A 16613-nucleotide genomic window follows, 5' to 3' on the forward strand; every position below is an offset into this window, starting at 1 on the left:
ATAAAGGAATTCAAGAAATCAAAAGATTTTGTCATTTATTTCTCCGGGAGTGGCAGAAAGTATTGCTTCTTTTATCGTTTAGTACATTTTTCTAAATAAGATACCAAGATTTACCTTAAATTTGAAAATTTTAAGGGGGGGGGGGCGGCTACGCCCCCCCTCCCCTTAAATCCGCCACTGATAACTGCAAGCATTAGTTATGATATTGATATCATGTTACGTAACTAAAACTTGATTATCATAAGGTCACCTAGACCTTCAAATGTTGTTATTCATAACATAAATCATTGATATTCTTATTGAAAATTAGATAGTGTAAAATTTTTTTTATTGGGACGTGTAAATTCTTCTTTATAACAGACAATTTCTAATATGCGAGTTTCTTATTAGCAGGTTTTACTGTAAATCTACATTATTGCCCTCTTAAATTAGATTACAGACATTGTGAATTTCAATAAAAATCTTTAAATCATAAATAATATTATTGAATTAAGGGACACTGTATATAACTACTTTTAGAAAATAAAATACATAAATCAATATAATAAAGGATGGCATTGTAATGGAAATTTGATTTTCCTTTGGAGCCATTTTTCAAGAATTTGGCTGGTATCTCATCTAGCCCTGTACCGTTTTAGATGTTTAAAGAACAGAATTAGATTTATATATAAAATCTTCTGACACTGGATTCAAAATCATCATATTATGAAGTACATTTCTCTTAAGAAAAAAAGTTCTAAAAGAGTTTGATGTATAAGTAAAAATTTCTTTTGAAATAGGTAAAGCAGCAAAACGTTTGGATGCTACAGTAGCAAAAAATGTTTAAACGATCAGCTATTTTTGTTTATTTATTAATTTTTTGTATCGTGACATTACTCATTATCAATATTCTGAACAATTCTAGACTTTCTTTTCTCTGACTTCTGCACCCTATTTTTGTTGAGTCCAAAGTGTGCTTTATTTGCTCGCCCCATGTTTTCTTCTCTTATCTGAAATATGGTCTGTTTTGACCTTTCTTTGAACTAAATTTTGGACACCTTGTACTTTAAAAAATCATTTGCATCCTTACTTTTGTTAAATACATTTCATAATCTGTCCCTCTCCCTAATCAATTCTAAAATTTCATAATCTGCCCCTCTCCTTAATCAGTAATTATTCTAAATTTTCTGAGTCCGTCCATGACTTCGTGTTTTGTTTAATACTGATTCTTTCTTTAGAGCACATTTATCAACAGCATTAAAGGGGCACTCTAAATTTTCCCAAAATTTCATTTATATCTTCTGACAATACACAACCACTCGGAGTCTCCAGTATTTCACGTGTTTCTTTATAACTTGAGCAAGTTCGGAAAGGTAAAAAGGGTATCTTTGTACTAGACTTCAACACAAATAAAATAATTCGGTGGAGGATGTATGCATGTATATAAGTACATTGTATGTATGATTTGCCTAGATGATCGAGCGGTCTAGCGCGCTGGTCAAACGCTGTTAAGAGATATTTGGTTCCGCAGGTCGTGAGTTCAACCACGGGCAGAGGCGGAAGTGGGATCCATATAATAGTGAATTTCTCTGCTTTATATATAGATACATGAAATATTCAGTTCAATGACTTTTGAACTTTGTTGTAATTTGAATGTGATACTTATTGTTACTCTAAAATGATTAAATATGACTTAAGTTCTACTAAGAATTCAAATTCTACAAGGCAATAAAACAATTGTGGCCTTATTAATTGGGAGGCATCACAAGTTGTCATGTTTGAGCAGAGTTACTACCCTACTCAGACATTTCTACAAGTGGATCAACGCCAGTTCAATGACTTTGAATTTGATAAAACATATTATCGTTGGTCTTGCTGTCCTTGGGTGTATGATACACGGTCATAATAGGATAAGAAATTTGTAAAATTATGAAACGCGCGAGGCACTTTAAACCGGGTCATATCATCTAGATGTGTCGTGTTGTGCACATGTGTTTTGCTTCTCTACTAGGCAGAAAATGGGTCACATCTTTGTGAAACTTCTCGCGCTCTTGTCTCTCTCCCGAGGATGTCGAGTTCCCGAATCCTCTCAGAACGCCACGAGGGACTTAATCCGCCTGTATGGTACCGGAGGGACTCTGTCGCAGGAGGAGTTCTCCAGATTAGGGGTAGCCACCCGGTCAGACTGGGAGATAACAGAAGATGACGCCACCGGTAGAAATAACTTTTGTGTGAGTACAATGTTTTATTTGGTTGGCGGATCTAAAAATGTGTTTTTGGTGCACGCGCACGTGTGTGTAAGTGACATGCTTACGTAGACACTATACGTGTATTTTGGGAATCGTATCGGCTAAGGAATTTTCCTGTAGCTTTCTTATGTATGAGTACATACATAATATATGTAACGTGATCGTGGTGATATATGTTTTACAGACACACTGCGGCGCAATCTACGAATAATATGGACATATCCTGTAGCTTTCATGAAGTAAAAAATTCCAGCTTTAAATAGCAGTAGAGTTAAGGTAATTTTTATCAATGATAAAAAGAGAGATATTCACTGGAGCATGCTAAGCGTCATACCGAGATTGTCATATTAATGAAATTATTACTATTTTGCATATCAAACATAAACCCATAGAATGTTTACGAACACAATAGAATGTTTTTAGCACAAGGTTGTTCTGAATTGCGCATTATATATATATATCAACACGACTGAAGAAGACCGGTAACATAACACCGCCGAAATATTTCTACAAAGATATATATATATATATATATATATATATATATAACACAAGATTGACATTACTTATCCATCGGAATCGGAACAGGTCCTATATGCACGTGAAAGAGACTGGTTCACGTCTTGGGGGTGGGTGTCATTTTTTATGTTAAACATTGAAAATATAACTACCAAAATTTGGACCTTCTTAATGCAAGGATACAAGGAGCATTTTAAAATACATGTTGTAGCCTTAGCTTTGTAATCAAGACTCAAGCCTTGTCGACTATAGTGGAAAGATGATTTTGTAATATAAAGCATTCTAATTTTGCAGTCGCAACTTTAAATGGCACATTTTATCTAAAGATTACTTGAAATGTGATATATGACAAACTTAGATCGATAACCGTATTTTTTAGAACTTTAACAATAACATACCTTGAGCAACCTTTGTTTACACAACAAAAATAAACTCTCTATTATGAGCTTAGATTGCCATGATGTATTTGTAAACCTTTCATACACATTGACATCAGATGTTCATCATTTAAAGTGAAAAACAAAATTTGGGGGGAAATCGTGAATCAGTCCCTTTAAAACGATCAAGTGAAGGATCTTGTTACCCAAAGAATATGTTAAATACTCGTATTGTACTTATAAGCTAATTTATTTTAATACCTGTATTTAGGACGGGGACGGGAGTTCTTACAATGACATTGGATCCCAACCCCAACCCAGCGTCTCGTCACTGTCGTAGTTACTTTAATTTCATGATTACTTGTACTTGTTTCGGACACATAGTAACTTTGGGTTGAATTGCGCTTTGTTGACAATATGCCTTTAATATAATATAAATTTATGATGTCAAGAATCAAAATACGTTGTCGATGAACGGGTAGTTCAGCTCTTGAAACACGTCGGCCCTTTAAAATATACCTTAATAAATATGCACCTTGTACTTGTTTACACTTATCATATCAAAAGCACGTCACGTTTACCCTAGAATATTTATTTCTAAACACTCTAAGTGCTTGATACAAAAGCCTAACAATTAAACAGGTATAAAAAAGATTTTTAAGAACCCACATTTTATTCGTAAAATCATATATAGCTCGTAAGATCGATTATTACATGAACAATATATACACGGTAGCTTTAGCAATATTTCGCCGTAACGAACGAATTAGGCAAAGTCACGATTTGATTCGAAATTTTTCGATTTTTAATTTCATCGTTCACAATGTATAATATACCGGTAATGTACTTATAGCTCTTGTTAGTTATCAATTTTACACGCCCCTCACAGATATCACAATACTTTGTTATGTAAACAATGACCAACTAGCACGTGCTTACAAATTTTCAACTAAGTGATTTGTAACAAACATAAAGAATAGTTTAAATTTGGTCTTTTTTTTTTTTTCTTTTTTATAATTTAGATTTGGTCTTAACAAATGTATAAATAATTATATCAAATTAATTAGAACGAATTTTACCAAAGACTTAAGGGTACATTCATTCTTTCTTTATTTCCTCCCATGGGAGATTGCATGAACAATTACAGAAATTACATCATTAGAGTAGGGGAATAATTTCACGGGATGTAATTTTCGAGGTTTTTTCATTTTAGACACACTCGCGGGTTAATAAATTCGCGGATTCGAATCACTATAAACCCCTCCCCTTTTTTAAAAACACATTGTGTATTAAAGACTAATAAAAACAAAAATATTCACGGTTTCTTAAATTTGCGGTCCGCGAATATAGCGAAAATTTCCACCGCGATTTATTTCCCCTATACAGTATTATTATTGGACTTTTTGTGATATAATCTTTTTACTTTATAGATATTGAGATATTATTATCAATCATTATACATGTATTGTAATTATTCTCTCTTATATTATTATGTAGATATTACCTTATATTATTATGTCGATATTACCTTATATTATTATATCGATATTACCTTTACCTTATATTATTATATCGATATTACCTTGTATTTTAAAAGGAGAAAGTTTATACATACTCAGTCTGATGCCTAATTCTTATTATGATTTCTATGATAAAATACTGTTTAAAATCTAGGGGGAAAAGACCGCAAGATGAATCCGAAATGTATATTTGGCTTTAACTTGATATATTGTGTAATAACACGAAACGGACAGTGGCATGTGAAGATGACGAACATTTAATGTGTCTAAGTTTCCATGTTATTGAAGTATTGGCAGTCATTGCACCTGATCCCACCTCTGGTATATCAAGGAGCCCGTGTTTGCCCAACTCTCTATTTTGTATTCCTTATAGGAGTTATGAGCTTTATCTTCACCTTTTCATGCGATTGATCACTGTTCTTTATCATCACCTTTTCATCAGATTAATCACTGTTCGTTATCTTCACTTTTTTGTGAGATTGATCACTGTTCGTTATATTCACCTTTTCGTGAGATTGATCACTGTTCGTTATATTCACCTTTTCGTGAGATTGATCACTGTTCGTTGTCTTCACCTTTTTGTGACAATGATCAATGTTCGTTATCTTCAACTTTTCGTGTGTCACTTTTTCCGCGAACGTTCGTTTGCTCACCAGTTGTCAGTCAGATTCTTTGAAAGCCTATTCCAACTTCTTCTCAGAACCTATGAATTATTTTCAACCAAATAGACACAGATCGGGCTACTAAAGTGCAGGATGGTGAATTAACTTTCCCTATTTCATTAGGTGATTTTAAAATTTTAATACTCCGACGCCTAGCCTTAAAGTTGGCTAAATTATATATTTTTATATTAGTCCATATTTTTAGTCATGCCAAAGTTACAACCAGATTTTTCAAGAAGCGGTGGATGGCGGAAATCGGATCAACGGATCAGCTCTGGTCGCAGTGTGTCCTCTACTGTTGGCGAAACTTCACAGTAAGAAATGTTGCGGTGACCAGTCTTTGACAACTGAGCAGGAGCATGCTGGGAAACTGCCTATCGGGCAAGGTAAACATAGGGTATTATACAAGGAGCAAGATTGTCAGAAACACTCTAAACATTATATGATGGACAAAATGGGGGTAAATAAAAGAAATTGTCAAGAATTACAAAAACACAAATAAATAAAACTAGTTCTCACTGTAGAGACTCGCTAGTGTAGTGCTAGCAACTACCAGCATGTCTAGTTTTCGTCTCTTATGGTACACGGGGGACCTATCAGTGGTGTTTCATGCGTGTGTGACCATCGCTTGTTAACAATTACATCTGGAGATCGTGTGAGTATTGTTATTTGCTGTCAAGTTTTGTAACCTTGGACATACTTTTGAGTAATCAGGATAGACGCTTTATTTTTGGTTTACGGAAAGTCAACTCCTTCGTCAAATAGAGGTCTCAAGGTCATATGACAATGTAAAAAATCAATTATTGTTCCAAGATGAATGTTCCATATGGCTTCAAACGATGATAAAAAGAAAACTGGTTGGAAGACAAGGACATACAATGAGGCTCAGTCTTTCTGAATGCAACAAGATATTACCATCTCGGGTTCACATCGGCAATAGCCACGCCTACTAAGTCCGGAAGTACCTACCCTATATCTATGACGTAGTGTGAACGGAGACAGGGGCGTGGTTTGTAACCCATTCATTACTTACACGAACTTAAAATTGATTTTCTGATTTCAGCATGGGCCTATGGTATCGGGTTTGTAACATTGGTCGTCTTTATTTCCAATATCGGAGTGTTTCTGGGACCTTGCATGAAAACAAAAGCCTTCAAGCGGATTCTAATGTTCTGTGTTGCCCTCGCTGTGGGGACGCTAGCGGCTACCGGATTCATGGTTCTTATACCAGAGGTACTAGTTTTGTTAGGACAATGTTATGTACTTTTGAGGGAAAAAGGTTTTTTTTGTAGAATCAGTTTTTGAAAACTTTAAAACTATATAAAAGAAAAATAAAGTTTCATTTCAGTCTATGAATCTAGCAGGCAAAAACCAACCTTTGAATGGACCGGGCATTCCATATTTTCACTGGAAAATGGCCACTGTCCTAGGCGGAGCATATTTTGTATTTGTTGCTGAACGCATCCTGAAATTCGTCCTCAATAGACGGAAGGTAAGATTTGTTCCATCACTGTTTCTATTACCTAGCTGGTGTACCATAGAAAAATTGTGTTAATTCTAATTACTTAATTAATGCCTTGTTTTATATGGGGTTTTTTCCCTTTCATATCATAAAGAGACCCAGCTCGGAAAACGAAACAGATCTAGATGTAAAGGAAGGAAATGGTAATGTGGAATTGATGCAGAACAAACCTCACTCACATTCCCATCATTTGGACACTGCTCAAAGAAGAAGCAATAAAGACGTGGCTCCCGTGGCCTGGATTCTGCTCATCGGGGACGCCATCCATAACTTCGTGGATGGGTTGTCTATAGGGGCAGCTTTCACCGAAAATACATTACTTGGAATAAGCGTTTCTCTTGCTGTTATATGCGAAGAATTACCCCATGAGTTAGGTTAGTTAAACCTTGGTTAGGCATTCTTCCTTTCACCGGACATGACAGCTCAGTGTTCAGAGCATTCGTTTTGTACCCAGAAGGCTGTGCGTTCGAGTGGGAACATGTCATGGCCGTGTCAAACCTAAGACATCAAATTTTACATAGGTAGTCATTTCTCGCGAATCACTCAGCATGTAAAAATGAAAGTCACGGGGTTTCTCCAGAGATGACCTTAATTAAAAAGGGAGGTTCCATTTCCCGCTATAGGGAAAAATTCTCAAAGAGACACAAGACAAGCAAACACACAAAATAACCAGTCCTTGCAATGTTTTCGTTCTTCTGCTCCTGAATTCCGCTACAATGATTGATATTTTTTCTGTTGTAGGTGACATCGCCATCCTCCTTCACGCAGGCCTACCCATGAAAAAGGCTCTGTTGTTCAACTTCATAGCAGCTGCAGTGTCTTATATAGGGTTGATTTTGGGGATAGTAGTCGGGGAGAACACGAGCGCCAATCAGTGGATATTTGGACTGGCTGGCGGGATTTTTGTGTACATCGCATTAGCTGACATGGTTCGTATCTACTTCAGTATAGTCAATCCAGTAGCTCAACAATCTAGAAAAGTATGATGACCCGCCGAAAAGCTAGATACATACTTTCGTATACATGAAGAAACATCTGTGCAGCCTTTTGAGGGGTTATAATGTTTATATTTTGAGGAGTCTTAACATCCCTAGCTGCAGTATAATTACTCCCAGCATTCTCGTCTATAACCCCCCCCCCTCCCCCCACAAGGTTTAATGTTTCGGTGTTTCCATACTTGGCTATCATACAATTCTATGTTTTACCACAGGCACCTAAGTATAGACACTACCATCTCCCCCCTTTCTGATTTTTTTGTGTGGAGATAATTTCACCAATATGTTGGGATTCACTATCTGTCCCATCCCAATTTCGATTTTTGTAATCATGTCATGCTTTTTGTAAGCTTTAGAGATTGGCCTTCTACTGGTATAGTAATGTAAAAAAAAAAAATATCGCCAAAACAAACCCCCCTCAAAACAGAAGGGGGGATTGTAGAGTCCATAATTCAGGTGCATGTGGTTTTACTAGCATCTTTTAGGATTAAGTGAAAGCTTTATTAGAAACATTTAAGGACACTTCATGCAAGCAACAAAAATAGGGGGGGGGGGGGCATTGTTTAATTTATATGTTGAGGTTTAGGTTGGTTGTAATATTAGATAAGGACAGTTATAAAAATCCTTAAAATAAGGGACTTATAATTTTTTTATGATGTTCAAAAGTTGAAATATATTACCCTTCCTATATAACCCTTTACCAATTTTCTTGGACTTAATTCAGAAATCATTGGAAGATATCAATTCATTTGATGTAGGCAACTATTCAATTAAATTTCTCTTCAAATAATAAATGAAATCTTCAATTCTGAATTATTGCGCACATTAATTGAATTGATGGTCACATTAATTCTGCTGAATTGATGCGCATCGTATGAATATGTTGCTCTCTTCAAATAAATTGGTGTTATTTACAATTGAATTGATGCTGGTATATTTAGATTTAAGAGAGCAATACTTCAGTTGATGCAAGCATCAATTCAGTTAATGCAAGCAATAATTGAATTGCTGTTCTCTTCAAATTCAAATGATGCGCGCATTGATTCAATTGATGGAAGCAGTCATTGATTTGATGCGTGCATTGATTGAATTCATGAGAGCAATAATTGATTTGATGCACGCATTGAATGAATTGATGAGAGCAATAATTGATTTGATGCGCGCATGGATTCAATTATTGTGCACAATAGTTGAATTGATAATTTCTTCAAATAATTAAAGTTATGCAATTACTTGAGTGTTAATTTGGCTCAGCGGGTAAGACTTCAGGTAATTGTCTCTATTGGAGATAAGTCAGTATTGTGTTTACTTTCAGATTCCAGAAATGAGAGAACAGTTAACAGAGGCGGAGATTAGTGGAACAGAGAATATCTTTTTTGTATTTTTTATCCAGAATCTGGGACTGGTGCTTGGATTTGTGATAATTCTATGCCTTGTTCAGTTTAGCGATGTAATTCAAGTTTAGCAATTAGTCTTTCATCCCGGAATCATTTGTGACTCTCTGAGAGAGAGAGAGAGAGAGAGAGAGAGAGAGAGAGAGAGAGAGAGAGGAATACTTGTTTCTCAGGTGATGTTTTAATTGGTGATACTGTATGTCTGATTTAGTGTTCCTGGAGCTATTACACTGCCACTGAGATGATAACAATATCTTTGTTGTGAAATATTTTATTAAAATAATTGGGAAAAAAAAATTAAATCTGCTATATTGAATTTCAAACATAATACATAATTTGTAGAAGTAAATGTTCATGATCATTTTTTTCTGAATTGTTTTTTATCAAAAGGCTCTGAAAAAAGGAAATGAGTGGGTGGTTGTGGGTGGGGTGGCGTTTGTTAAAATATATATATATATATATATATATATATATATATATATATATATATATATATACATGTATATATATATCTATATATATATATATAGAACTATGTATCAGTAACAGAATTTGACCATATAGTATAATCCAGTTCTATTCCGCTCAACTGTTTTTATAGGCCCGTCTTTAGACGGACATATCTTATAGTACAGCGATGTCTGTATGTTCGTTCGGGGTTTTCTGTTTCTAATCTCAATTCTCTGTCACATATCAAATTGAAGCTAGCTGTGTAACTTCTTTGTAGATCATGTTACGATTTTGATCCATTTCTATCTCTCTTGCAGGAGTTTTCCCTTTATCAAAAAAATATTGCTATATGGAGGGTACATAATTTGTCCGGCAAACTCATCCCACAATTTTTAAGTGAAGACCATCTTGTTTTACAGAGTGTAACGATAGTAGATGAGCGGACAAAGGGATCTGAATTTAATTAGATTGTTATGTGGCGAAATGGCCCCGGTTTTTTAATGATATAAAATCTTCAAATTTTGAAGCAAGATCTCAAAAATTATGTCTAAGTTTTAAAACTAACAATGCCCCTGGCTTGTTCTTTTAAACTCTAAATTTCTAAATGATGAAATTTTTGAAGATCGTTATTTTTTCCAATCTACTAGTATTAAACTTTTGTTTTAAATCTATATTGTTCGCGGACGTGAGTGTGCATCAATAATTTCATCTTTATGTTGCTTATCAAAAGTAGATTTGAAGTGCAAAAGCTTAAAACACTCAGTAGCTCAAAGTCTCCTAGTACAAAAGTCAGTGAACTTCATCAAACCTTGACATAGAAACAGGACACTCATTTTGTTTTTGTCATTTTTTTGTGTGTTCACATTTCAAAAGAATGTATTGTATAATTTTTGTATACAATATCATAATTCAAGGCATCCAATAACATGAAAGAAATCCACCCTTAATAAAACTTTCTTTCCCAGATAAGTTTGATATTCAGTCATTATATAGAGAGACCATATAATTTACGAAATGCTGATTTTGAACGAGACTGTAAGTGGGTAGACCTGTGTGGGTGATGGGTGGAAAGGGGGGGGGGGGGGCTTCGTATAAGTAATCGATGAATAAATACGCACAGCGCCATGGTAATAAATATGCACAGCGCCCATGGTATACAACAAACTTTGGGGTGGGGGTGGGGGGGGTGGGGGGTGAAACCGCGTTCCAACAATACCAAACCCACCATGTTACGTTAACTCCTGTGACCCCGCTAGCTGAAAATGAACGCCTCCGAAGGATTTCTTGTTTTCTACATCAAAGTAGTATTGTTTAGCCGTCCCACAGGTATTCATTCATTTTTGTTGTAAATTTTGCAACATTGTTGTTCTCTTACAATATTTGTGACACAGTTTCCAAATAGATCCTAAATATCATTATTATGCCATTATCTTGGCATTTTGGAGCAAGTAGTGCATATAATATTAGAAAGGATGTCAATTATGATATAATGCTACAATTAACAACATGTCAAATTACATATTTAATGACCGTCGTCCAAAGCAGTTGAATAATTTAACCTGTTCGTATTCATAACAAATTTCCAGATTTCTATGTCATTCCTTTTATAATATCTAAGTGTAAAGATTAATTAAAGAAAATAACAACTACCTTCCCTCGCGATTTAAAGGCTGGGCTTTTTGACATCATGAACAGTTGCTTCTTCAATAACAAGAGGTACATTTGTTTGCTTTATGTTATGATAGTTTCTTAAAAATGTTTCATAGGAAATCTCTAAAGAGAAATAATAAGCTTTTCTAGCGTTATCTTCAAGGTTAGCACTTGCCTTGTCTTAAACTTCCGTTTGATGCAAACATCAATCCTAAATATTTATATTCTTTAGTTATTTCAACAAATCTTTATCTCTTTCAAACTAAAAACAAAATGCTTCATTGTTAATCTTTCTTTTTGAGGAAATCATAACTTTTGCTTTATTAGAAGTTCACCCAGCTTCCAATGTTTGCATTAGTCCTGTGACCCATTTAGACAATGCTGGAGACGAGATGATGACTCTGAAATCAGTATTAAGTCGTCTGCAAACAATAGATTGATATGAACAGTATCTAGTATTGCAGGTTCTGTTTCTCTAAGTCTAAATATTGTTGAAAATCATCTATAAAGATGTTGAAAAATATGGGACTGAGATTATCGGCCTGTTTTACTCCGATATTAGTATGAAATGGCTCACTTTGATAATAAATATCTTTACAAGCACATTTAGCTGATGAATACATATCTTGTAATATTTTTTGCAAACTTGCCCCATCCGTACGAAATTTTCCGCCCGTAAGAGAGGCGTGATTGGGCAAGGTTTTCTGCTCATTATTTTACCGACCCGAGAACTCATTTAAATAACTCGCCCCAAATCCTGGTTGGTAAATGTGCGTTTGACGCCCGTAAACCTCATATTTTTTTTTTATGAAACTGCCTGATTCCGACCAGAAAAGTGTTGGAAGAATTGGGACGTAAAATGGTATGCTAAAATCAATTCCGCCTGGAATGCGGGCGAAATATTTCAGCTTCTCGCGTTGAAAACCTGGCTTCCGACCGTAATTTTTTTTTTTTTTTTTTAGATTCTCGCTTTTAGAACCGGACCGTCGTTAAAACAGGTGAAATAATGCATAACACGTCTTACAGCCTCATAGATGTGTGCGCGCATTAATTTTATAGTGTTTTTCACCCTTTCTCACTAAAGGGAGTCAATTGACATATGCTAAATGCCGAAAAATAAACATCCGTTAAAAATGAAATCTGTGAAGGCCAACATATCACGAAACAAAATTAGAAAAATCAACAACACCATTAAAATACTTTTAAAGATATTCACGGTGAAACATAGGTTGTAGTCCTGCTAGTTTTATGCACATGATATCTACGTGACTGTTTTTCTACGCTTCAATAATATTTCTGCATAGCGGGAGCCGGACATTGCACGTATAACATGAACCCAGGCAACTGATATATATTCATAAGTTACATGGTTGTGAAAACGAATACGTAATCATTATTTTTGTTTACGATATGGTTTTAATTTTTCTATTAAAACCTTTCATGTTATTCTTAAATAAAGCAATGATTCGTCTAAATCTAGCTCCTTGGGGGATACGTACGGTCACGATTTACAAAGATATTTCCCATCAAATCATCCGAAACTGAACATGATTAACTACATAGTGACCAAATATTCTACTCCCAATAATCAGTAACGTAAGTATGCATCCTTGTACTAAAATAGTGCACAAAGAATAGACAGAATTTGGTTTGAAACAAGTTACAATTCAATTTATTGTGAGAAAAAAATAATCCAACAAATTATTGGAAAGTAACTGAAAACAATAAAAATAAATAACATGTGAAAAAAAGAATGCTTTCTGCATCACATAACATATAAATCCTGCATACCATTTGCATTAAAATACAGTGGTCTAAAGAAAGTTTTTATAACCGGCGTTCACGAAACAACTTCACATTTAAACGGCTAACTACAAACATGGTGATAATCAACAAATTCTATTGATAAACGCAGAAAATGGTAAGTATGTTCATGGTAACGTATGTATCAAAATTATCGACACGTCTTTAACAAAGAAAATATATTTTCTATTGTTTCTCTGTATTCATCTACGAATTTGAAAGTACGGCAGTTACCACTGTATCCAGTAATATAACTCCACGTTTTCAGTGTAAACAACGTAAAACGAATATTTATTATGAAACGATATCTCATATTTTTTAAACTGCAAGTCATTTTTTTTTCAACTATGAAGTGAAATCACTCAAATTTGACACATTAATATCATTTCAAAAAGTTATTACAACTTGTTGAGACCTGCTTTATGGAACATTGAAAATAAACGGATTGTTTCATAAATCAATAGATATTTCAATTTTTTTTTTTTTTTATTTTTTTTTTACAATTCTACATGTGCAAGTTATTGAAAGCTGAAATAGAATTTTGGTAGAAAGAAAGCAATTGCAAATACGACACCAAATCTTGATACATACGTTTACCATCAGTAACGTAGGCATCGGACATTATCTACGCCATAAACAACTATCGGCAAACTTAATATACAAATCTTTAAATTTCAATTTTAAATTTACGTTTTTCACTTCATTACATTGGTAAAAAAATTGTGTGAAATGGATTTTAACAGCTTACCTCGCAGTGAAGTCAGACAAGTATAACTATTCGGCATACAACATCTTACAAATCAAATAAATTCTCGAGGCAGATAAACTTTCTTTTATATATATATATATATATATATATATATATATATATATATATATATTTTATTTTTTTTTTTACAATTGGCTGTCTACGAAAGCCTATTAGTATCATGTAAAAAAATTAATTCACATTCCATTATCTCGTAATTACGAGAAAAGATCTCGTTATTACGAGAAAAGATCTCGTAATTACGAGATAATCATCTCGTAATAACGAGAAAAGATCTCGTTATTACGAGATAATCATATCGTAATTACGAGAAAAGATCTCGTAATTACGAGATAATCATCTCGTTATTACGAGAAAAGATCTCGTAATTACGAGAAAAGATCTCGTTACTACGAGAAAATATCTCGTAATTACGAGATAATCATCTCGTAATTACGAGAAAAGATCTCGTTATTACGAGATAATCATCTCGTAATTACGAGAAAAGATCTCGTTATTACGAGAAAAGATCTCGTAATTACGAGATCTTTTCTCGTAATTACGAGATAATCATCTCGTTATTACGAGAAAAGATCTCGTAATTACGAGAAAAGATCTCGTTATTACGAGAAAAGATCTCGTAATTACGAGATAATTATCTCGTAATTACGAGAAAAGCTCTCGTAATTACGAGATAATGGAATTCATTACGGAGGTTTGATCTCCAATTCAAAGGATTGTAAACTGGAGGTGTGAAACCTGTATATATTTAGATAGAGTTGTTACATGACTCCTTCTACAATATGTACCGACACAAACCCTCACCATTATTAGATGTACATGTAGCATCAGGTACTGATCTACATGTAAGAATGAGACTTTGGATTTTTATTTATCTATTATATTTTTACAAATCTAGATTATATACTCAAATGTATGCAATGCCAACATATATCTTTAATGATCAAATAATTTCGTACTGGTTACTTAAGATATTGAGTACGCGTGAGAGAGAGAGAGAGAGAGAGAGAGAGAGAGAGAGAGAGAGAGATGGCACTAGTCCTGTACTTGCATGTTACTAAGAAAGATGCATACACTTAAAGCATTAGATAGTGGTTTGTTAAAATAATAATATTTTCATATTAAAGATATTTTAAATTGAAAATCAATATATAAAATGAGACAATTCAAACATGTAATCATTTAATGAGATTAACAAAAAAAGCGATCAAGGCCTCCATTGAAAATGGTATTGGAATCGTACAAGAATTCCAAATATTCATTCGCATTAAACAATTCAGCATCTAACCACAGCTAAATAGAGATACCTATAGTTATCTTACCCCCCCCCCCCTCCTCCCCTTCCCATCTATCGCGGCCCGCGACAATATATTCGAATGGTCTATTGTCTCCAACGACAGTATATACCGTGATGCAAAAAAGTATGCCTGGTCTCGGCGCACAATATGTAGTACATGTACATTGTATATGTACCAACGGACAATATGTACCGAGAGGGTACGTGCATATCGTCGCCGAGGATGATATGTTCCAAACGACAATATGTACCATCATAGTGTGTACTTAACGGTGGAATAACAAGAATCTTGAACTTTCAAATTCATACACAGTTACATTAAGCATTATGATAGTTTAACTTTATTATTAGCTTATATCATCGTAAAACTTGTAAAAAATTAATTGATTTAATTAATTGATAGTACAGAAACATACAAGGGCTACAATAATAAATCGTCGTTTTCTTTCTTTGTACTTTAAATGCATGAATAAACTTTCGTTCGGTAAGTTAACTTTCTAGAAATTCTATTGGTCTACTTGGCATGCTTTCAATGGAAAGTGATTTCTTATATTTAAAACAGCATCCAAAACACACTGACAGAATGCGGAGAGGAGAGCTCATATAAAGACAGATATCATGTGACCAATATTTACATATTTTTCTCGTAATTACGAGATCTTTCCTCGTAATAACGAGATAATTATCTCGTAATAACGAGATAAATATCTCGTAATAACGAGATCTTTTCTCGTAATTACGAGATCTTTTCTCGTAATTACGAGATAACTATCTCGTAATAACGAGATCTTTTCTCGTAATTACGAGATGGGGGAATGTAAATTTATTTTTTGTATGATACTAATAGGCTTTCGTAGCTGTCAGTATTTCAATATTAGCCACGTGATACAATACTAAACTGCATTTGGTTATATTGTTATAGCCACAATTTTGTAATACTGGTAACGTAAGTATTGCATGGTAACGTATACATGTAAGATAACAAATTTTCACTGAACGTTTGAAAATAAAGTTTACTCTTGACCGTTCTATTTCATTTTTATAGTAATTCAATATACAGCAGGAATCAAATATTGGCTCAACAGATGTTGTTAGCAGCTATTCGCTTATATTAAAATATATAGGTAATGAACGTATGTATCGAAGGAAACCAAACTATCCAATTCTGTGATTTGTTCATATGATAACTATAGAATCACTCATAGGTTGTGTAGTTATTAGTACGATTATAATGGATAGATTTTGAACGTTATTACACTTAAGGTCGCTCCATCCTCTTGTGACTTATCAATATTAATGGTTAAAAGTGGAAAAACTTTATTAATTTGCACTCAATATAGTTTAATTTAATCAATAACCAAAAAAAAATGTATATGTTACCACCTTTTTAAGGATGTCAGACATACAAAAACAGAAGTATACACCAA

The 16613-nt window shown here is 34.0% G+C and overlaps 2 protein-coding genes across 2 annotated transcripts in view; one reads left to right on the forward strand and one right to left on the reverse strand.

Moving 5' to 3' along the window:
* LOC125659835 (ribonuclease H2 subunit A-like) overlaps positions 1-13947 on the reverse strand; it is a 29335-nt gene extending 15388 nt beyond the window's left edge. The window contains exon 1 of the mRNA XM_056149304.1: positions 13869-13947. Coding sequence (XP_056005279.1) covers positions 13869-13905 — 37 coding nt within the window. The 5' untranslated portion in view covers positions 13906-13947. The remainder of the gene's footprint in view (positions 1-13868) is intronic.
* LOC125659267 (regulator of G-protein signaling 12-like) overlaps positions 1822-16613 on the forward strand; it is a 73764-nt gene continuing 58972 nt past the window's right edge. Inside the window, exons 1-6 of the mRNA XM_048890883.2 lie at positions 1822-2210; positions 5512-5692; positions 6370-6539; positions 6655-6798; positions 6923-7202; positions 7570-7808. Coding sequence (XP_048746840.2) covers positions 1998-2210; positions 5512-5692; positions 6370-6539; positions 6655-6798; positions 6923-7202; positions 7570-7808 — 1227 coding nt within the window. The 5' untranslated portion in view covers positions 1822-1997. The remainder of the gene's footprint in view (positions 2211-5511; positions 5693-6369; positions 6540-6654; positions 6799-6922; positions 7203-7569; positions 7809-16613) is intronic.

The sequence above is a fragment of the Ostrea edulis genome, chromosome 9, assembly GCF_947568905.1.
Source record: "Ostrea edulis chromosome 9, xbOstEdul1.1, whole genome shotgun sequence".
Taxonomy (NCBI): Eukaryota; Metazoa; Mollusca; class Bivalvia; order Ostreida; family Ostreidae; genus Ostrea; species Ostrea edulis.